Source organism: Anolis carolinensis, chromosome 3, assembly GCF_035594765.1.
Source record: "Anolis carolinensis isolate JA03-04 chromosome 3, rAnoCar3.1.pri, whole genome shotgun sequence".
NCBI lineage: Eukaryota > Metazoa > Chordata > Lepidosauria > Squamata > Dactyloidae > Anolis > Anolis carolinensis.
The window spans coordinates 211,045,372-211,069,560 of NC_085843.1; the positions used below are offsets into that span (position 1 = coordinate 211,045,372).

Consider the following 24,189-nt stretch of genomic DNA (forward strand, 5'->3'; position numbering starts at 1 on the left):
CACAATTTTTTCCTTTACTGAAATTATAAATAGTTCTGATCAAGTTAGGTTACCTGCTTAGTTTGCCACAATTTTCAGGCCATTCAGAGAGAAAGTGAAACAGCTACATAACTAATTCCCAAATACAGTCAAGGGCATTCTTTCACATGCAAGTAAATCAGAAGTTGCAGGTAGCCTACTTACAGTAACATAGCTCCAGGTTATAGAGATATGGAAAGCGAGCACTGCTGAACAGTTAGGAAAACACAGCATCTGGAACCATTTTATGCCTCATCTATCAATCTGTTTTTATGGGACTAGAGAATTAACATTTCAAACCACACATCATTGCTTCATGACTGATATATCCCAGCACTGTGGTCATTACTTCACCCCAAAGCAATGCGGATGGACATCTGCAGAGGTCATATTGAAGGATCATGGGTAACTACCTTCCTATGTCTTTCAATTAAAAGTTGCAATAAAATTTTATATGTTATAAAGTTAGCCGAGACTGTACGAAATATTCCAATATAACCATACATTACCGCATCTCCAAAGGTCTTTTAAACATCTCGGTGAGCTTATATTTCTCAGTGACAGCTCAGGAGCGAGAGAGCAAATACTGTAAGATAAATGCACAGGAGTTTGATGTTTTTAAAGTCATTTCAAAGTTAAGAGTTTCCGTGCAAATTAACCAAGCTGGAGTCATGCAGAATGCTTGGTTTATCTCTTATATTATTCAGTCTGTCTCCTTGCCCCCACTGCTAACTAAAATACATTCAGAAGTGTCCCATAGTATCATTAATTCAGTTTTTCAAGCTGACCCTGGACACTTATTTCTGTCCATGATAGCACAGCCATTTGGCCAAGGTGTAAACTTTGCTTTGGGCCCACTGCTTCTTCGTATTGCAACCCTGCAAAAACTATGTTGCAAAGAAATGTAACGCTACAGTAGTGCATGACTAGAAAAGGTAAGAATTATTTGTTACAGGTCTTTGTGTCATACAATTCATGGAGTTGTATCACACCAACCACTAGGATTTGAGGCTGGATCTACATTGTCATATCATTCAGTTCAAAGTAGATAAATTAGATTCAGGAACTGGATGATATGGCAGTGTAGATGGGGCCTGAGTTTTCTGAGGCACAGCACAATGTCTACTTTTTTCTCATTACTGATCTCTTCTTGTCATTCACAAGGAAATATTACAATATTTTACAGCTCCTCAGGCTGACCAAAGAGTCAGGATGCTAACTACATAGAATGATACCTACTTGTGAAATGTTTGGAAAACGAAGGCATCACCCATATACATATAAATGTATGCCCATTTATAACTAGATTTTAGTCCAAAAATCAGTTCATAAATGAAACCTAAAAATGCCAGATGAAGTGTTCTCTCTAGGATCTCTAGGGCCCCTTCTACACTGTCATATGATCTAGATTATCAAAGCAAATAATCCACATGATCTACTTTGAACTGGATTATACGAGTCTACACTGCCATATAATCCAGTTCAAAGCATATAATCTGGATTTTATATGGCAGTGTAGATGGGGCCTAGTTTGTCTAATGTAACTCCATGATGGAGGTTCAGGCTGGAGAAGCTAGATTCCTGGAAAGAACATATTAATCAAATCCACAAAAGTGACACTTAGAAATGGATAGGGCTGTATTTAGAAATGTATTTAGAAGAAAATTTCCCTTGAATTCAGAGGTACTTATCCCAACAAAATGAGTTAATTACTGCAGAAGAAATTTTTAAAAGACTTGTTTAAATATACAGTTCCTTTGTATTTTATGAAAATAATAGATGTCACGGGTTCAAAGGTGAAAAAAGGTATGCACTCTGTTCTTCTGTACTGTGAACATGATGATCTTAAACCCCTTTTACACTGCCATATAATTCAGATTATTAAAGCAGATAATCCAAATGATCTACTTTAAACTGGATTATATGAGTCTGCCATATAACTCAGTTAAAAGCAGATAATCTGGATTTTATATGGTAGTGTAGAAGTGACCCGAGTCTGACTATTTCAGTAATCAAGCTTTAGAGATATTATGAATGCTAACCACTTCCAGTATTTCTGTGTGCTGCTCCCATGCCTACTGCATTATTGTGTGTGCGCAAGTCACAAAACCATTGTATTATGTCTGTACAGATCACACACCCATTATGTTATGTTGCCTTGCTGATTTTTATGCTAGATGCATAAGAAAAATGTATTAATGCTAATTAGGCAGAAAGATGGTGACTCTAAAAATAATTTAAAATTAAATAAAGAATTAGAATGGGAGGAGGGCTGAAAATGATGTATTCAGCTTTCTTTTGTAGCAGAAATAGAAGAAATAATCAATTAGTTGGGGTTTTCTAATATGACCAACTACTAGCAAGTGATTGTCCTAACAATGGCACCTCTTACCAAAGAATGGATTGTTTAGGTAAGTTAAGAAATACTTAATTATTTTCTTTTTAAAACATTTTTAGTTCCAAATAGAGTGGATTCACTGGAACAATGAAACCGTACTACTCTAGCTGGGCCTAACAATTAAATTGGAGTACTATATAATTTACGGACAACAAGCACTTGCATTTTGTGACTGTAAAAACACTATGGCAGTTGCTTATAAACGTATACCCCACCACATGCAGTTTGCTCACCAGTTTAAAATCACCACATTAAGATGTAGAGATTGTTCAATTCACCTTGGAAGTTAGCTTTTGAGATTCAGGACCATGCTGTGCAAGTGCAATTAAAAAATGACATAGAACACTGCAACTAGCTTTTATATTTATTGTACCATCACAATGACCATGGTACTTTGAAAACCTAGTTTTTAAGTTAAGCAGTTACCCCAACATGGGGATTTCTATGGCTGGATCTACACTGCCATATAATCCAGATTATTTATTTATTTATTTCTGATATTTATATCCTGCTCTTCTCACCCGAAGGGACTCAGGGCGGCTTACAACACTGGCACAATTAGATGCCTATACAAAATCAATCAGCAATACTTAAAATCAGTTAAAAACAATTAAATACAATATAAAATTTAAAAATACATATTCTCAGATCCGTTCATCCGAAAACCTCAAAGCAGATAACTCACATTATCTGCTTTGAACTGGATTGAGGCCACACTGCCATGTAATCCAGTTCAGAGCAGATAATCGGGATTATATATGGCAGTGTAGAAGGGGCCAGAGAGTGGGGGTTGAGTAATGAATGACACATCCAGCCTTCTTCCTATATGTGGGGGTTCTCCAGGAGGAAGCTGCAAGGCTATAAAAAGAGGTCTGGATACCTCATCACTTTCCAGCAACTCAGATGGCTGTTAGCCCTTCCACGCTGCCCTTTATCTCAAGATCTGATCCCAGATTATCTGATTTAAACTGGAATATATGAGTCTCCACTGCCAGATAACTTGGGATAAACAGATAATCAGGGATCAGATCTTGGGATAAAGGGGCAATGTGGAAGGGCCCAGAATTGGAGGTAAATGGTCCATCCGCCTTAAAAGGAAGCTTCTAGATTAACCTTTTTCCCCCTGGGGCTGAAACCTCCAAGGGCCCTGATGTCTAGATGGTTGAAATGCTAGTACTTTACAAGATAAACTGTGTCATATCAGCAGTGCAGAGAGCAGCTATCGTTTCTGCTACCTAATTTAGGGAGCAGACATCTTGCCCTTGTTCCAGCGCCAGCTCTCAATGGCCTTCTTTGAAATTCTGCTTTAAATGCCCTTGAAAAGTTTTTTAAAGGCTTCAGACACTGATAAAGGTGCTGTAAAAATTTCCAGCATCCTGATTCATTCAGTTCCCAGGCCAATTAAAGCTTAAAGGTCTGTCAAAATGAAACCAAGTCTCAGTAGCGCCCAAACAACTGCATGATGATTACATGGAGATATTCAACAAGATGCCAAAATAAAACCCAAGGCAAAGTTAGCTCATGTTCCTTAGGTGGTCAAAGCTCTGCTCCTCTCACTGTACTTCCAGCAATGAACTAGATGTCATTCCAATACACCCATTTCCTGGATTGGGGTATTGCCAGATTCATCCTCCCACACATCCACACATGAGACCAAAGCATCTGATTTTTCTGATCCAAAAATACCCTTTCTTCCCATTCCAAGGCAAAGCGAGAGAAGATTATTTCATCATACCGAAGGAAGTTTCCCAGGCATTTTCTGATAGAAACACTTACTCCCTCTTATACAATATGAGCTGACCTTGCACACCCCGCTACAGAAAAAGCAGCTACCGAAGGCTACAGCCTTCCTTGACTAATAAATGCCTAGTTCTCATGTTATGCATCCCTAGAATACATACAATATGTGTACAGGGTGAATCTGAGAGGTATCATTCCTCGTGAACTCTATGGGAAGTTTGCGGATAAAAAGGGCCAAATATTTTGAAGGCGACAGTTTCTGTTTGATTTTGGAAATTAACTGGGGTCAGTTCTGATTTGTATTTGGATGGAAGACTACCGATGAACATTAAGTGATGTGGGATGTTTTTCAGAGGAAGGAACTGGCAAAACCACCTCTAAGGATTCCTTGCTTAAGAAAAATTCTATGAAATTAATGAGATCGCCATAAGTTGATAAACAATTTGAAGCTGCGTGTGTCAGGAAGCTGCCCATAAATGTTACTTGTTACACTGGCCTAGATCCATGAGCAGGAGCACATCATTAGCGCATTGCAGTGGCGCAATGGGTTAAACCCTTGTGCTGGATGGACGGCCAACCTAAAGATTGGGTTGCTTACTTGAAGGTTGCAGGTTCAAATCTGTGAGATGGGGTGAGCTCCCGTCTGTCAACTCTAGCTTGCGGGTACATGAGAGAAGCCTCCCAGCAGGATAGTAACACATCTGGGTGTCCCCTGGGCAACATCTCTGTAGACGGCCAATTATCTCACACCAGAAGTGACTTGCAGTATGTTCTCAAGTCGCTTCTGACACGATTTTTAAAAAGTGCATTAGTGTTCCCTCACTACTTTGCAGTTCACTTTTTGCGGATTCGCTGTTTTGCGGTTTTTCATTAAACTCTAAAAGACTATTATAAATCATAAAAAATTACAATTTACAGCCTAAAGAAGGGAGGAAAGAGAAGCCAAAGGGAGAGAAAAAGAGCCCAAGCGGCAACGGGAGGAGGAGGCAATTTATCAATATACGATTGGTTGATAAAGACTTAGAATAGTGTATAACTACTAAAATAATGTATAAATATTAAAGTAAATATAGTGTCCCTACTTTGCAGATTTTCACTTATTGCGGGTGGTCCTGGAACCTAACCCCAGCGATAAGTGAGGGAACACTGCATACCTGGAGACCTGTGAGACTTGTTACTTGTATGTCATTACTTTCAGGAATTCCACATTGGGATATTTTAAACCTCAAGTTCTTTCCTACCTCCCAGGATTGATGTTCCCACTCTTTTGCTCTTAGATTGAAATAAAAATATTAAGTAAGATACACTCTGGCAGCAGCCAGAGCAATGTACCCATATTTACTCGAGTCTAATGCGCCATCAAATCTAATGCACACCTCAGATTTTCAAACTCCGAAACAAGAAAAAAGTATTTGCTGCCGAATGTGATGCGCAGTGGCAAAAAGTGTAATTTGACCAATACAGCTGCTACACTCTTAAAAAATAAGTGTTTAAAACACCAGGGTGCATCTATGCTGTAGAATGAATCCACTTTAACTGCCTTCTACCAGACAATGCAGATGCCTCACAAAACTACAGATCACAGAAACAGACAGCATTAAATGAGGTCCCTCCAAGGTCCCTTCTACACAGCTGGATAAAATCCACATGGCATCATAGAATCCTAGAACTGGAAGAGACCTCATGGGCCAGCCAGTCCAACCCCCTGCCAAGAGGCAGGAAATCACATTCAAAGCACCCCCAGCAGATGGCCATCCAGTCTCTATTTAAAAGCCTCCAAAGAAGGAGCCTCCACCACACTCCGGGGCTGAGAGTTCCACTGAACAGCTTTCACAGGAAGTTCTTCCAAATGTTCAGGTGAAATCTCTTTTCTTGAAGTTAGAAGCCATTGTTCCACATCCTAGTCTCCAGGGCAGCAGAAAACAAGCTTGCTCTCTCCTCCCTATGACTTTCTCTCACATATATACATGGCCCTCATCATGTCACCTCTTAGCCTTCTCTTTTGCAGGCTAAACAAGCCCAGCTCTTTAAGCCGCTTCTCATAAGGCTTGTTCTCCAGATCCTTAATCATTTTAGTCACCCTCCTCTGGAAATATTCCAGCTTGTCAGCATTTCCCTTCAATTACGGTGTCCAGAATTGTACATTGTGTGATTCCAGGTAAAGTGGTCAAGGCAGAATAGAAGGTTAGCATGACTTCCCTGGATCTAGACACTAGACTCCTACCGTGTTTCCCCGAAAATAAGACAGTGTCTTATATTAATTTTTGCTCCCAAAGATGCGCTAGGTCTTATTTTCAGGGGATGTCTTATTTTTCCATGAAGAAGAATTCACATTTATTGTTGAACAAAAAACAAGCATTTATTATATACTGTACAATAGTACAGTATAGTACATCACAAACCAGCATAACCAGCCAAACTGTGAATCCTATCAAGAATTTCTTGTTACTACCATTATTTCTATGTACAACACTCTATGGTACATACATTTACCGATCCTGCATGCTCTGGTGTTCTGTTCGGCGGGCATGCTTCCAGAAAAAAACTTTGCTAGGTCTTACTTTCAGGGGAGGCCTTATATTTAGCAATACAGCAAAACCTCTACAAGGTCTTATTTTCTGGGGATGTCTTATTTTAGGGGAAACAGGGTATTTACGCTAAAACATGCCCAGCACTTTAAGCTGCTCCTCATAGGGCTTGTTCCACAGACCCAGACATTATCTGCTTTGAACTGGTTTATATGGCAGTGCAGACTAAGGCCCCTTCCACACAGCTAAATAAAATACTACATTACCTGCTTTGAACTGGAATGTATGGCAGTGCGGACTCAGATAACCCAGGGCCCTCCCACACAGCCCTATATCCCAGAATATCAAGGCAGAACATCCAACAATATTGTTTTGAACTGGGTTATTTGAGTCCACACGCAGATATTGTGGGATTTTCTGGCTATTCTGGGTTATCTGGCTGTGTGGAAGCGCACTCACACTTTCCCTCAGCTCTTCTCCAAAAGAGTTTGCCTGATGGGAGGGGGAGAGTAGTGCCTGGATGCGCGAGATGTGATTGGCTCGGGGTCGGGTTGCGTCAGCCAGCTCGCGCGCTTGCAGTGCCTGCAACTCCCTCGCAATTCTTCCCTCTTCCGCCTCAAGCGGAACCTTTGCGACGGGAGCAAAGGGGACAGAAATCACAGCCGGACTTGGCAGAGTAGCGCAGAGGAGGCGAGGCCCGCTTGACGCTAGAGGTGCTGGTGAGGAAGGCGCTTCTGTTCGTCGCTTTTGCCGGGTCTGGCTGAGGTGAGTGTCCTGGTTTGGGACGCTTTTTGTCCCTTTCAGCTCTCCGTCGCCCTTTCGAGGAGTGGGATGAGGAAGGAGAGGGAGAGGGTAACCCGGGAAAGGGCTGAGAAGGTCATCGCGTCGCTTTCGTTTTCCTCACGAAGGAATTCGTCTCTCTGAGGAGGGTTGCCCAGTTTCCCTTTCACTTTCCCGCGCTGTTTATCTCGAGAACGTGATTTTGGAGAAAGAAGGTGAGTCGTCGCTCTCAGCACAAGGTTGGCTTCCTCGCCTCCAGGCCGCATCCCTCTCCACAAGTACAAACCAGGAATGTTCCGTATTTCTGACTTTGGTGGATTTGGAAATAGTTGCGTTTGTGTGTGTGTATCTATCCATCTGTCAATGGGCCTTTCCGCACAGCCATATAACCCAGAACATCAAGGCAGATCATCCACTATATCAGATTTGAACTGTGTTATCTGAGTCCACATTCCATATATTCCAGTTCAAAGCAAATACAGCAGAGTCTCACTTATCCATCGTTCTGGATTATCCAACGCATTTTTGTAGTCAATGTTTTCAATACATCGTGATATTTTGGTGCTAAATTCATGAATATAGTAATTACTATGTAGCATTACTGCATATTGAACTACCTTTTTTGTCAAATTTGTTGTATAACATGTTTTGGTGCTTAATTTGTAAAATCATAACCTAATTTGGTATTTAATAGGCTTCTCCTTAATCTCTCCTTATTATCCAACATATTCACTTATCCAACATTCCGCCGGCCCGTTTATGTTGGATAAGTGAGACTCTACTGTAATGTGGGATTTTATTTAACTGTGTGGAAGGGCCCTGGGTGACCACAGTTGAGGTCCCTTCCTCACAGTTTAATAAAATCCCACATTACCAGCTTTGCACTGGAATTTATGGCCTTGTGGATAACCCAGTTCAAAGCAGACGTTGTGGGATTTTCTGCCTTGATATTCTGGGTTATATGGCTGTGTGGAAGGCCTCTGAGTCCAGTGTGGATCTTATATAGCTGGGTGGAAGAGTCCTAGATCTACAGTAGACGCTCAGTTAACCAGGCCTCTCAAGCAAGCGGCAAAAATATCGAAGGAATAATAATTCTATAGTCACAAAGCTGTATTTATAATATGGTCAAATTGTCTCATTAAGTTTGCCTTTATTTGCTTTTAGTTATTGGTATTTCAATATTAATATCAAGCCAGTGCAGGCAGTCCCCATGTTACAGACGAGACCAGGAATATTCTGTATTTCTGACTTCGGGGGATTTTGAAATAGGTGTGTGTGTGTCTATGTATACCCATCTGTCTATGGGCCTTTCCGCACAGCCATATAATCCAGAATATCAAGGCAGATAATCCACAAAATCTACTTTGAATTCGGTTATCTGAGGCCCCTTTCACACAGCTGAATAAAATCCCACATTATCGGCTTTGAACTGGAATATATGGCCATGTGGATAACCCAGTTCAAAGCAGACGTTGTGGGATTTTCTGCTTTGATATTCTAGGCTATACACTCTGCCCAGCCACATAGTGGTTCAGGACTCAAGCAATGCCTTGTGAAAAGTGAATGCTATAGCATATGAGTTCAGACAAAGTATGAAACATTCACAGGATTACATAAGGTGAAAACAGAGGAGTAAGTTTGGAGGAACTTTGGAGAACATTTAAGGAGTCTGTTGGATGCAGAGATTAATGAGAAGCCAGTAAAGGCAGCTGAACATTTGAACTGCCTGAAAAATGGCACAGATTAATTACCTTGTAAGGGATAACAAAGGAAGACCAAAGAAGAACATTCTAGTAAGTTAGGGTGAGAAATAACTAGAGTTTTAGTTGATGTGACATAGATAAAGGCCTGGATTTTTTTCATAGCTGTTTGAGAGGAAGCAAGAAGATTACTGATCTAACATGGAAAGTGAAGGTGAAACAAGGAGAATAATAAACAGTATAAAGCACTCAAAGAATATCCGTCTATAGTTTTATATGCATGTTAAAATAACTGCTATACTGTCTCTGGCCATTCACATAATAATTACTTTTTATTTGTTATCCACTTTTCCTCACAGGTTGAGGCAGGATACAACATAATTAAAATACACAGCTAAACCATAATACCATTAAAATGTGTATATTAAAATACACAGAACATCAATACTAATAAAATGTGAAAATCCATAGTTTAAAATTGATTCGGTAGGCCTGCCAGAAGAGATAGGTATTTCACTGTATTTTAAAGTTTAACAGCTCATTTAGCTATCAGAGCTCTTCTGGCAGGTCTTTCCATAGTGTTGGGGCAGGCAGTGAAAAGATCCTTTGCTTGATGGTTGACAGTGGGTTTCTGGTTGGTTGAAATAAGCGTCCCCAAAAGACCTAAGTGTTGGATAGATTCTATAGGAGAAGGCGATTCTGTAGGTAACCTGGACCTAAACCATGTAGGGCAGGGGTCCCCAAACTAAGGCCCGGGGGCCGGATGCAGCCCATCAAAGTCATTTATCCAGCCCCCACGGCACAAGGGCAGAAGGGGGTTGGGCTAAATGACCCAAGGGGTCTCTTCTTCTCTTACAATTATTATTATTATTATCATTATTATCATTATTATCATTATTATTAACATTGAGGCTGGGTGGCCATCTGTCAGGGATGCTTTGCTAGTGCTTTTGGTGCACAAAGGCAGAAGAGGGTTGGACTAAATGGCACAAGGGGTCTCTTCTAACCCTCTTTATTATTATTATTATTATTATTATTATTATTATTATTGACATTGATTCTGGGTGGCCATCTGTCAGGGGTGCTTTGTTTGTGCTTTTGGTGCACAAAGGCAGAAGGGGATTGGACTAAATGGCACAATGGGTCTCTTCCAACCCTCTTTATTATTACTATTTTTTATTATTATTATTATTAACATTGAGGCTGGGTGGCCATCTGTCGGGTGCTTGCTTTGTGCTTTTGGTGCACAAAGGCAGAAGGGGATTGGACTAAATGGCACAAGGGGTCTCTTCCAACCCTCTTTATTATTACTATTTTTTATTATTATTATTAACATTGAGGCTGGGTGGCCATCTGTCAGGGGTGCTTTGTTTGTGCTTTTGGTGCACAAAGGCAGAAGGGGATTGGACTCAATGGCCCAAAGGGTCTCTTCCAACCCTCTTTGTTGTTGTTGTTGTTGTTGTTGTTGTTATTTATTGCTCGGTGGCCAACTATAGTTCGGCCCTCCAACGGTCCGAAGGATCGTGAACTGGCCCCCTGTTTAAAATGTTTGGGGACCCCTGATGTAGGGTTTTAAAGATTATACCCAACACATTATACTTTGCCCAGAAACTAATTGGCAACTAATTGGCAATCAGTGGAATGACTAGTATGCATTTGATATGCTCACTTGTGGATGTTCCCGTAAATTGTGTCTGGCTGCCAAGTTTTGAACTAATTGGAGTTTCTGAACTTGGTACAGAGGTAGCCTAATATACAGTGCATTGCAAAAGTTCAACCTTGAGCTTATAAACACGTCCACTACCATCTTTAAGTTGCAATGTTTGTACCTTATTGCAGGACTTATGCCAAGCTTGGATTGCCTAGAATAGTGCCACAGTATAGTGATCTGGAGACACTGAGTTATGGCTCAAATCCATGTTGTTTAAAGCAAGGCTTCTTGAACTTTTTCATTTGAAAGTTCTTTTGGTTCAATATTTTTACATGTCCCCTGTTATATAAATATAAAAAAGATATAAAAAATAAAATATTAGTTATAAAAATAAAACAAAATCGGCATTTGTAGGTCTTGTTAAACAGGCTGGGTTTCCCTATTTTGGACTATAGCTGAAGCATTTTCTGATCTTGGGAGCTGAGCAGAGTCAGCCCCTGCCAAGCAATACCGGGTGTAGTGAACTGTATTTCAGAGGAAGGAATTTCCAAAACCACCTCTGAGTATTCCTTGCTTTTAAAAATCCTAGAAAATTAATAGGCTTAATTTCGACATGCAACTTGGAAGCACACACAATCCCTAAAAGTTATTGGCTTGATCCAGCGATTGGGGAAATGCTAAGAGGGTATATAGGAAATGTAGTGGAGAAGCCCATTTTGATCTTGATAAGTTATGTTGTCACGTTTGTTGAAGTTGAAGGATACTAGCTATGACTCATGAGGTTTGTTGAGGCCCTGGTGAGTCTGATTTTGCAGGCCTGTGAGGACTAAAAGGATAGTGACTCTGTCACATGTTGGCAGGCTATCAAATGTAAGTAGAATTGAAAGCTGTTGTCTAGATTATTTTCCCCCAAGAAAGCCCATGTATATGTTAAACCAGCTGGTCAGATGCTTGATAATCCTCTTACCTGACAGGTGACCAGTTTATACTGGAGTACCTCTTATAGTCTGTTGTGATTTGACAAGCTGCTTGTATGAAGTGTCCTTTTTAGCTCCTGGAGGCAGAGGGGAAAGAACGAGTTCAGTAAGACACATTGAATTAAATGTAATTAAATGACACAAGATAAGCAGGTTATGGGCAATCCCCGACTTACAAACATCTGACTTACAAACATCTCATAGTTAAGAATGGGGGTAAGACAAAAGGAAGTGAGAGAAATCTACCCCTTCAAATGGAAATTTAGTATTATCATAGGGAAAATGTGTCTCCACTGAAGCTTTCTCATCTATCCTTGTTTTCACAGCAGGCCAAATTTTTCAAAATCCAATTATCACAGGGACAGAAAGTGAGGAAATCATCTGCAGAAGGGCACAGACAGCAAAAGAAACACAACAGGGCTGTTTACCCTTACTATGCAATCACGAACTATATACATATTTGGCTGGAGTTACACTTAAAAATGTACCTGTTCCATCTTACATACAAATTCAACTTAAAAACAAACCTCCAGAACCTATCTTGTTTGTAACAATGTATATGTAAAGTTGTTACAGTTTTAATCAATGTATGCATTTTGTTGCTTCTTTCTTGACTTTTAAACCAGATATCAATTTATTTTCCATGATATTGTAAAGAAAGATTTTAGCAATGTTAATTACAAAAAAGAGATTACTGATATGATCTATGCATGTCTTTTTGTGCAGACTTTGTCCACTGACACAGCTATTTTTGGTTCCAGAAGTTCTGCTTATGTAAATCAAGCAACAGTTGAAAAAGGGGAAATTATGCATGTTTCTAGACAGATAAAATTGTTGTTTTTATGAACACAGCATTGACTTAACATGAAGAATTATATTTTGGTGTGACCTTGTCTGGTCTGTTATACACTACTTAAGAATGCATAATTAGTTACCATTTTTATTGCCTTTATCACTTGGCAAATGGGAAGACCCTGAAGCACACTGACAATGAATTATTCTAAACTATGAATTATGGCAATTTTGTTTCACGCGGCTGTTTGATATTCTTATGTTTTATTGAAATTGGTTTTTTTTGTTTTTTTTACTATTTTGTTACTTTTATTGTTTTTATTTTATCTATGTTTTGTTTTGATGGATTATTTGTATTAGTATCTAGGGGCATTGGCCTCATGTGTAAGCCACCTTGAGTCCCATTTGGGAGATTGTTGCGGGGTATAAAAATAAAATTATTATTATTATAAACAGTAAATATCTGTAAGAAATAAAAGTTTTGATATATTCATAGATCAAACAATCCATTTAACCAAGTTGATTATTTGTGCCTCTTATCTGTTGCTCCTTCTTTTTCAATAGATTCTGCCAAGGGCATGAATGCACTGATGGCTTTTAGTTGGAAACCTATGTCAGGTGTCAGGGCATAGACAGTATACAAGTGGTGGGGAGAAGGAGAAAAGTGCTCACTTGGTGGGGTTGTCCATGCAAACCCCTTCCTTGTTTCTTCGGATCTTCATTCTCCAAGTGCCCCCTTTCCTTCTTTATTGAGAAGGTGGACTGAGGTCCATCCAAGTGGCACAAATTGTTTGTCCTGCTTCTCCAAATAGAAATGTTTCACTCTGTAGGATCCCAAACCATAGATCCCACACATTTTATGGCTGGGAAAATGTGCAAAGTTTTAGGTGAAAGTTGCACTGTCTCACAACGAAGTCTAAGATGTTGTCTGATAAGATTGCAGTACCCTTAGTAGCCAGAAAATGTTAGTTGTAGTTCTCATCTAGCATCTCCCAAATTCAAAGTTGGAAATTTCCTGCAGGTTAGAAAATATATTGGAAGGTGGGCAAAATGCATCAAAACTCTACTGTTGCTTCCTAGCAAGTACGAGTAAAAAGAAATATACTGAACACTTGATTTACCATTTTATATTTTTGAAAGGCTTTCTTATTTTCTAGACACAACAGAAAAGAAAAAAGTCACTCAATTTTTGTACACATTAATAATAAGTAACTTATCATAAAAAGTTGATTATGGAACCATTGTGATCTTTTTTCCTACCCTTTTTGATATAGGTAAAACAAGCAAAATGGTGCATGCTGAAGCCTTTTCCCGTCCTCTAAGTCGGAATGAAGTTGTTGGTTTAATTTTCCGGTTAACGATATTTGGTGCTGTAACCTATTTTACCATTAAATGGATGGTAGATGCAATTGATCCAACAAGGAAGCAAAAAGTAGAAGCTCAGAAACAGGTAGGGCAATAAAATGTTTCTTCTTGAATGTTAAACTTAATCAAATTGTCATTTGGGTATAGAAAACAATTGACTCCTTATTGGTTACAAAGCTCATACCAAGTACAGTATTATATTTTTCCTGGTTCCCAATATGCATTCTTGGTTGTTTTGTAGGTTTCTTTAAAGAACCATCTGAGTTGCTGTCCCTTGATGAGACAAATATTCTTTTTAATGTTTTTTCATTACTGATTTCAGAGGCTGATTGTTTCTGTTTTGCAATAAATTTGTTTTCTTCAGGTGTAATCTGCTCGGTGGCATACAGCTATTTCTTTCACTGTGTCTTCAGTGTCTTGCTTTTTTCTTTTCAAAGAGCAGGGGCCCATCGATATTAACTGATTTCTCATCCAATGCCTTTCTTCTCTTTTGTATGTTGCCTATTATTAGATATTTATTCTGTTTAAGAGAAAAACATGCCTTGCTGGCTAGGTAAGAAACTAGAAAGACTGATGTGAAGGGAAAGGAGTTAACAGCCATAACAAAAACAACATTGGACTACTGCTTTGTCTACAGGCACATGGAGAGTAACCAACAGTTTGTGAATTCCTTTTTCATGCCATCCAAAGAATATATGTTTCTAAGTGTCTGGGCTGGATAAAACAATTTGTGTTAATTTCCCTGCAAAGACATAAAATCCATGCAAACTTCTGTTCTAAATATGTTGCGTTTTATGGCTTTTTGCAGGTATAGTTATAATAAATGTGTCTATTATTAGATCCAGATAATTATCTCAAGTTCTTGTGACTGTGTACCCCTTCTAAGGTTCCTTATGTCATTTAACCCCAGGCCCTGTTACTTACAATCCTCCCTTTTCTAGGCTCCTTGCTGAATTGCACTATCCTACAGTTGCTTTATGATTGGACAAGTAAATAGTTATGTTTATTGACCATATCAACAGTAAAAGACAAAAACAAAAATACATAGGCAAATAGACACTAATCACTATCCTAAAACTGTTATAATAGTTAACTAAAATAAATTGAAACACAATAAAAACTTGATTAAGTAATAAGTTTGGTAAAATGGGATTAAATTACAAGATGAAAGCAGGGGGAGTAGAGTGATGAATGTAAAAGAATCAGTTGGAGAATTTAGATGAGTTCATCAACCTGACAGGGGACTGGACACCTATTTTTTAGGTTTATGCTTGCTGCACAGCTGAGAGAATAGCCCCAGAACAAAAAGCCTAATAAGGATGTAGTTTATATGTTTATAGTTAAAAAAAACTATTTATTTATTGAAACATTTCTTTATAACATCATCAGTGTTGACTTTCAATCAATTTCCAGTTCTCTTGAACTTGAACCTTTCCTCCCTTCTCTCAGACACTTCAAACATTGTTCCTAGTCTCACTGTCATGCTTTTCCTTCCCTTCTGAACTTCTCTTTTCACCACACTAAGGCTGTGACAATAACTTTACAGGCTGGGACAGGCCCTCAGGCTCTGCTGTTCATTTCAATTGTCTGTATATTCACTGCTATAAACAAGATTTGTCATTTCTTATATTTAACTTGATTGACACTGGCTCAAAGATACTCATGAAATTGGTTTTTGGAAACCCACATTAATTTTTGTGTCCTAAAACGAATCACCGCTGCCAGACATTTCTGCTATTTAGGGTTAATGCCTATGAAAGAGATCTCTGAACTTGGGTAGAAGGAGCAAAATGAAGAAAGTAGCCGAAAGGAAAGCAATTTGTAGTCTCAAAGTTGTCCCATCGACATCCTGAAGGGAAGTTTCTCTGTTCCAAATCATTTTTTTTGTAATTGAGGATAGTAATATTTTTCTTAGTACAGTAGTATAATGTTTCTGTCTTAATTGCAGTTTGGTTCCATGCTTTTGCCACATGGTCATTGCTTGTGAAAACGAGAAAGCAAAGCCAAATGCCTGTTTCTTCCTTCCTTCCTTCCCTGATCCGTTTTGATCAGACAGGGTATTGTAATATTAAAATACCATTGGTCTATGTTTTTATTTACCATAGAGAGACATCCTGAATTGGCTTCATCTATACACTTAATAAAAGTGAAAATATGTATATGTGTATGTGACTGGGGTGCCTGCTTCCACAAACAGCTAAAACACAAGAGTGCTGAAGAGCCACCAAAAGCACTTCCTCCAATGACATTGGACTTTATAGCGAGCACTATGAATATGTAGCCCAAACCCTGCCAGTGCCCCCCCCCCCAAATGCTACGGACCACCACCCAAGGAATGCTTTCATTCGGGGACAATTTAATCCTAGATTTTACGCGTTTCCTCCACCACAAACATCCCAGTATTCCTTTCTCTCTCCATTGGTGTGGAATTTGCATGATCCCACCCTTAACCCTTTCCTACTCTTTTCAACTCTGTCTGCATAACAAACAGAACAGAACTGAGCAGCAATTAACATACTTGAGGAGTTTGAGGGATTGACTCCACATGATAGAAGTTGTAATTCACCCTGCATGAAGTCAGAGCACTGTGACCTCCACTGACAATGGACCTGGACCACATTTGGCACACACAACCCCCATGACCAAAGAAAAATACTGAGAGTTTGGGGGGGGGGATTCACCTTGATTTATAGCCATTGTAGGCACTGCCATTTATAGTTCACGTGCTATCAAAGTGCACTCCAGACCCCAGTAACCATGGCCCTGGGCCTAACTTGGTAAACAGAATCCCAATGACCAACTGAACATACTAGAGGGATTTGAAAGACTGACCCACTGTGGTAGGAGTTGTAATTCATTCTGCAGCTGGAGAGCGTACTGAACCCCACCGATGATGCATCTAGAGAACATTTGTCCAACATGATAAACTTTAATTATTGATAGGGTTTTAGGGGGTTAATCTGCCATGATGTGAGTTATAGTACACCCACAACCATATGCATTTTATAAAATAAAAAATGACTTTTTCTAATAAGCCGGGCAACGTACATAAGCTAGTTTAAAATAATGATGAAATAACACCCTATTTTTGTTTTTCCAAAAAAACAAACAAAAAAACAAACAGCTTGATTGAGTCTTATGTTCATGCCTGTAAAATTCAAAGAATCTGTTTACAAATGTCTCCTCAGCATCCACTGGTAAAGTAACACTTCCCTCTTCAGTAGAACAAATGTTGTAGTAATACTGAATGCTGTTTTTCTTCCATGTAGGCAGAGAAATTAATGAAGCAAATAGGTGTGAAAAATGTAAAACTCACAGAGTATGAAATGAGCATTGCTGCCCATCTTGTAGATCCTCTGAGCATGCATGTAAGTATCTCTCTTAGTTGCATTTTTTTCTTGCCCACCACAGTTTATAGAAACCCTAAAAATACTACTTTACTTTGAACAGCCATACATCTGCTATTTATTAAACTGCTTTGAATTATACATTTGTCTTGGCTGCATACGTTTGTAGAAATGAAGACATATATTGGTAAACAGTGATATTTTTAACACATTGCTTCCATTAAAATGCTTTCTCAGACATCATTATCTTTAGACCACAACACAGTGCCTCAAAGTTTGGGGCTTGCACAAGTGCAATAGAAAAAATTATAATAAGTCTAGGAAATAATTTGAGATTATACAGTGGTGGTCATATAGTTCATTGCCAAACTTTCCAGTAAATTAGAACCATCCGGCGGAGCTGTTTCGAGTTGTCAGAGGGTTGTTAAATCCCGTCACTCAAGACAGGATCCCTGACAACCGGCAGCCCGCTGCGAAGCATTTGCTCGGTTCTTTGTGGACAAAGTCGCTCTGATCCGCTCCGGCTTTGACACCATATTAACGGCAATTTCCGAGGATGTAATACGAGCACCTGCTTGTCCTATTTTGATGGATTCTTTTCAATTGGTTCAGCCTGAGGATGTGGACAAGGTGCTTGGAGAGGTGAGAGCTACCACATGCATCCTAGACCCCTGCCCATCCTGGCTGATAAAGGAAGCCAGAGGGGGTTTGGCCAAGTGGGTGAAAGTGGTGGTGAATGCCTCCCTTCGGGAAGGCATTTTTCCAGCGAGCCTCAAATTGGCTGTGATCAAACCGCTGTTGAAGAAGCCATTACTGACCACGGTGGTCCACGCCCTGCTCTACGTAGAGCGCGTTGCAGTAATCCAAATGGGATGTAACCAGGGTGTGAACCACCATGGCCAAGTCAGACTTCCAAAGGTACCAGCAGGCTCCATCCCTTCTGAATTTTAGGAAAAAAGTGAAGACTTGGCTTTGCGAGCAAGCGTTTGATGAGTGAATTCTGTTGGCTTCGACTCATGTACAAGGTTTTGCGGACGAATGGTGCAAGTATTTTGTATTCTATTGTTTTATATGTATTTATTGTCTTTTGTTAAATCATCCAATTGTTTAAATTGCTTATGTTTTATCTTTTTGTATTGTATATTGGCATTGAATTTTTGCCAGACTGTGAGCCTCCCTGAGTCCCTTCGGTTGAGAAGGGCGGAATAGAAATGAGGGAAATGAATAAATAAATAAGCTCTGGGTCAACATTCCAGCCAAACTAGACTGTTACTGTATATACTCGAGTATAAGGTGACCCAAATATAAGCCGAGGCACCTAATTTTACCACAAAAAACTGGGAAAGCTTACTGACTCAAGTATAAGATGAGGGTGGGAAATGCAGCAGCTACTGGTAAATTTCAAAAATAAAAATAGATACCAATAAAATTACATTAATTGAGACATCAGTAGGTTAAATGTTTTTGAATATTTACATAAAACTGTAATTTAAGATAATAAGATTTTAATAAGATAAGAGTGTCCAACTCTGATTACCTATATACTCGAGTATAAGCTGACCCGAAGATAAGCTCCAATTTACATGTCTCACCAGTCCACATAGGCTAATCCTCTCAACAGTCGCGTAGGTGACAGAGTGACAAAGTAAATGTCAGAACCACTGGCAATTATCTTCGAGAGTTCTTGGAGAACAGGAGAAGTCCCAGCAGATTGGAGGAAGGCGAATGTGATCCCTATCTTCAAGAAGGGAAAAAAGAACTACCCAAACAATTACCGTCCGGTCAGCCTCACATCGATACCAGGCAAGATCCTGGAAAATATCATTAAGGAAGTGATCTGCGAACATCTAGAAACAAATGCAGTCATTGCTAATAGCCAACACGGATTTACCTAAAACACGTCATGCCAGACTAATCTGATCTCTTTTTTCGATAGAGTTACAACTTGGGTTGATCCAGGGAACGCTGTGGATGTAGCCTACCTGGATTTCAGTAAGGCCTTTGACAAAGTCCCCCACGACCTTCTGGCTAACCAACTAGTAAAATGTGGGCTAGACAAAACTATGGTTAGGTGGATCTGTAATTGGCTAAGCGAACGAACCCAAAGGGTGCTCACCAATGCATCATCTTCATCTTGGAAAGAAGTGATGTGTGGAGTGCCACAGGGTTCCGCCCTGGGCCCTGTTCTGTTCAATATCTTTATTAACAACTTAGATGAAGGGTTAGAAGGCACGATCATCAAGTTTGCAGATGACACAAAACTGGGAGGGATAGCTAACACTCCAGAAGACAGGAGCAGAATTGAAAACAATCTTAACAGACTAGAGAGATGGGCCGAAACTAACAAAATGAAGTTCAACAAGGACAAATGCAAGATACTTCACTTCAGCAGAAAAAAATGAAATGCAAAGATACAGAATGGGGGATGCCTGGCTAGACAGCAGTACGTGTGAAAAAATCTTGGAGTCCTCGTGGACAACAAGTTAAATATGAGCCTACAATGTGATGCGGCTGCTAAAAAAAACCAACGGGATTCTGGCCTGCATAAATAGGGGTATAGCATCTAGATCCAGGGAAGTCATGCTACCCCTCTATTCTGCCTTGGTCAGACCACACCTGGAATACTGTGTCCAATTCTGGGCACCACAATTGAAGGGAGATGTTGACAAGCTGGAAAGCGTCCAGAGGAGGGCAACTAAAACGATTAAGGGTCTGGAGAACAAGCCCTATGAGGAGCGACTTAAAGAACTAGGCGTGTTTAGCCTGCAGAAGAGAAGGCTGAGAGGAGACATGATAGCCATGTACAAATACGTGAAGGGAAGTCATAGGGAGGAGGGAGCAAACTTATTTTCTGCTGCCCTGCAGACTAGGACGCGGAACAATGGCTTCAAACTACAGGAAAGGAGATTCCACCTGAATATCAGGAAGAACTTCCTCACTGTGAGAGCTGTTCGGCAGTGGAACTCTGCCCTAGAGTGTGGTGGAGGCTCCTTCTTTGGAGGCTTTTAAGCAGAGGCTGGATGGCCATCTGTCGGGGGTGCTTTGAATGCGATTTCCTGCTTCTTGGCAGGGGGTTGGACTGGATGGCCCATGAGGTCTCTACCAACTTTACTATTCTGTGATTCTATGATCTGATAGCCAAGTTTGGGTGCATCATGTTCTAGGACAAATAATCTTTGGACAAATCCCTTTAATTCTCATGGTAACTTTCCTAATACTTTATTTGTGCCTCAGGTAACCTGGAGTGATATTGCAGGTCTAGATGAGGTTATTACAGACTTGAAGGACACTGTCATTTTGCCGATCAGAAAAAAGCATCTGTTTCAGAATTCCAGGCTCCTACAACCTCCTAAAGGTAAGTACAGAAAAATCTTCATTGGTTGTTATTCTAAGTAGGTTCTATTAGTTTACATCAAAAGAAATTAAAGCCAGGAAAAATCATGTTTAACCATTTATGGGAGGTTATTATTATTACTATATTTATTTATTTATACCCTACTTTGTCTCTCCACAAGGAGACTCAAAGCGGCTACTACTTAACCCACCATGTTTGCACCCGAGTGAGGTTCTGCCTAAATCTGTAGTCACAAAGACTTTCACAATTCTCAGGTTACCACAAGAGTGGGGTCACTCATCCCATCTGGCATCCACCAAACCTATTCAGATCTCAGACATTCCCAATCAATATTCCATTCTTATCTCATCTTGAGGGCCCTGTATCTTACTATAAAATAAATGTTGTTCTAATATAAATGGCATGCTCCCCAGCCCCTTTATCAATGAAGTTATCCAAAGTTTCATTTATTGTTATCTACTTCTGGCCTCCTATACAAACTACATGCTCTTTTCAGTAGTTCAACCACTTGACCACTGCTATTATCTGCAGTTTCATGTATTTGTGCAAAGTCCAGGACCATCTCCATGGATACAGGGGTCATACTCTATAGTAAATTAAACAAGAATTTACACCCCAAAGTCCATGATATCACACCCTCCAATTTTGAGCAGAAACAAAACATTTAACAACATAGGAATAGTCATATTACTGCAAATTGTGACAAGCTAGTCATGATAGTTAGTCCACATAGCAGCTAGCAGTATGACATTTGAGATCCTTGAGCACCAAGTGGACAGTTTTGGATTTGGGAGTAATTTGGATTTCCAGATAAAGGATGACCAACCTGTAGTAATAAATGGTCTAAAACAATCAGCATAAATAGTAAAAACACATACACACACAAAAGCTGTAAAGCCTCGGCAGATAAAGAAGCTTCTTACGTGGAATCAAAAAGGCAGGATTCAGTGCCCTGCCAATATTGTATGTCTCCTGAGAGAATCTTTCATGGGCGAAGTGCCCCCACTGGGGAGGTCCCTTCTTCACTTTGGCAGTCAAGTTCATCAAAGCACTCAGAGAGGAACTCTGAAGATTACCTCAATGTTTAGGCAACTTTGGGTGAGACTAGGTTGTCCTTTAAATTGGGGCTTCTTACATTTTTTCCACTCACAACCCCTTTCAGCCTGAGAAAATTTTATGGGACTGCTGGTATATAGGTAAAATAGGGATAAAATTGGTTACTGAAAACAAATCAGCATTTGCAAGGCTTGCTAAAAAGGCTTATTTTCTTTTTTAAGAAATGTGGCGGTGTTCTGCAGGGTCCATTGTAAATGCTGCACAAATACCTAAAAGAGCCGTTGGGTGACATTCAGAAAAATGTTACTGTTGCCAAATTTTCTGTGACCCCAGCATAAATCAAAGGGAACCCCATTTACAGTTGGGACACACCACTTAAGAAGCAATGCTTTAGATAACCAGATCCCAAGCCCTACAATATTGTAATGATTGTGAAATGCATTTAGAATTTGAGTTGGAGATGAGCTACAAACTGTTTGAGGCAATTGAAGCATGATCTCAAGCCCTACAATATTTTAATTATTGTGAAATGAATTTAGAATTCGAGTTGAAAGGCCCAGTTCATTAGTGTTCTGTGGTTGATACTGTGTCAGCAACATTCTTGGCCAGTCAGAGTTTCTGGATAATTTTTAATTTGTGCATGAAACACAAATTACTCAAAATAACTTGGAGTCCTCAATTGGGTGTCATAAAATGTTATCTTAAATTTTAGTGTGAGAAGAAAAATATGAATCTCACGGATTCTTTGGATGCACTTTGAAAAAGTGAGGCACTATCTAAATCAGTGGTTCTCAACCTGTGGGTCCCCAGATGTTTTGACCTATAACTCCCAGAAATCCCAGACAGTTTACCATATGTTAGGATTTCTGGGAGTTGAAGGCCAAAACATCTGGGGACCTACAGGTTGAGAACCAATAATCTAAATGAAAGGTTTCATATTGAGTTGTGCCATTTCAGTACTTCTGAGTGGTTTCTCTGATCATTTTGGCTTTTATTATTCTCTTTCACTCCCATTGAGATCATTTTGTTTCCTAAGAAAGTGAAATTTTCTCTGTTTTTTTGCCAGGGTTGGGACACAGGACCACCAGAAAAGTGGAAATGCTACAAATACTTTGATTTTTTAAACCTGAGAAAACATATCTCGGCAACTCCAGTGCCTCCAAGGCAATTCTCTTACAGTGGCTACACTGGAGGCTCTAGATATTATTAGAGAGTGCATATTAATCAAATGCACAAATGACACTATGTTACATAATTTGTGTTCCTCAATTTTAAATGTCATTTCCTAATTGGTTTTATCATAAAAACATAGAAAAAGTTTACTAAACTGCAAAAAAACTGTTTTTGCAGAAATCCTACAGCACATTTTGCTATAGTTTTTCAGTTAATTTCTCATAGAACCTCAACCAATTCAACATAGTTTGTGGCAGCCACAAAAATGAAGTTTCTGGAGTACAACAACTACTTTCAAAACAAGTACCACACAATTAGACAGAAATAACACTTTCAAACCAGGAACAGACAATCTTTCAAATTTTGATACATAATGTAATCAAATCTGCAATAGCTAAACCTGCAGATAGGGAGGGTGAACTGTATAGCAGCCAAACTATATAGGAGCAGCAGTGCAGGTGTTGAACATGTGAAGGCACTTAATAAGCAGCCTTATTAATGCTGAGATGTGTGCAGACAATGTCTCTTGCACTAAGTGGCAATAAAATGTTAATAATGTATCTTTTTTTAGGAGTACTTCTCTATGGCCCTCCAGGCTGTGGTAAAACTTTGATTGCTAAAGCTACAGCAAAGGAAGCAGGTTGTCGATTTATTAATCTTCAACCCTCAACGCTGACAGATAAATGGTATGGGGAATCGCAGAAGCTAGCAGCTGCTGTTTTTTCCCTGGCTATGAAACTGCAACCATCCATCATCTTTATTGATGAAATAGGTAAAAATAATGCATGTTTTCTATATTGTCACTGAAAAAGATAGCGATAAAGTGTTTTAAAACCATTTGCCATTGGTCCTGTAGGATAAGTGTCAGTAGCAAAGAAACGTGCCAGTTTCTGTAAAACCTAGGTAGTTAAATGCTTTGGTAGTATTATGAGTTACCTTGAGGAAGTAAAAAATTCATTTTACTAGTACATAGAATTATAGTACTTAAAATATTATGTTTGCTGTGGGAAGAACATGAAACCCTTCAGCAGATGTTCTGTTTTCATTTCAGTGCAGCTGTGGTTTATTTGTATGTGCTATTATGCTTCACATTGGGTGGTTAAGATGTACAAATCTTATTCTTCAGCTTGTAGACAATATGCCACATGAGGTTTTGGTATTAAGTAAATCATTGCGTAAAAGGCAGAAAGATCATACATTGAATGTTATGTGTGTATTCAAGAGCTGATTGGAGACATCCTGGAGGGGGAAGTATATTGGATAACAAGAATGCTATCCTAGTTTGGTGGGAGTTGTATTCCAATAACTT

The 24,189-nt window shown here is 39.4% G+C and overlaps 1 protein-coding gene across 3 annotated transcripts in view; it reads left to right on the forward strand.

The window, feature by feature from the left end:
- The first annotated feature begins 2,186 nt into the window (after positions 1-2,186).
- Positions 2,187-24,189, forward strand: part of atad1 (ATPase family AAA domain containing 1) — a 35,242-nt gene continuing 13,239 nt past the window's right edge. Inside the window, exons 1-5 of one of the 3 annotated variants that reach the window (XM_062977479.1) lie at positions 2,187-2,429; positions 13,859-14,034; positions 17,219-17,317; positions 20,531-20,651; positions 23,452-23,652. In XM_062977479.1, coding sequence (XP_062833549.1) covers positions 2,417-2,429; positions 13,859-14,034; positions 17,219-17,317; positions 20,531-20,651; positions 23,452-23,652 — 610 coding nt within the window. In that variant the 5' untranslated portion in view covers positions 2,187-2,416. Of the gene's footprint in view, positions 2,430-7,293; positions 7,450-7,501; positions 7,680-13,858; positions 14,035-17,218; positions 17,318-20,530; positions 20,652-23,451; positions 23,653-24,189 lie in introns of those variants that run through there. The other 2 variants (XM_008116297.3, XM_008116298.3) reach the window with 2 other exon arrangements.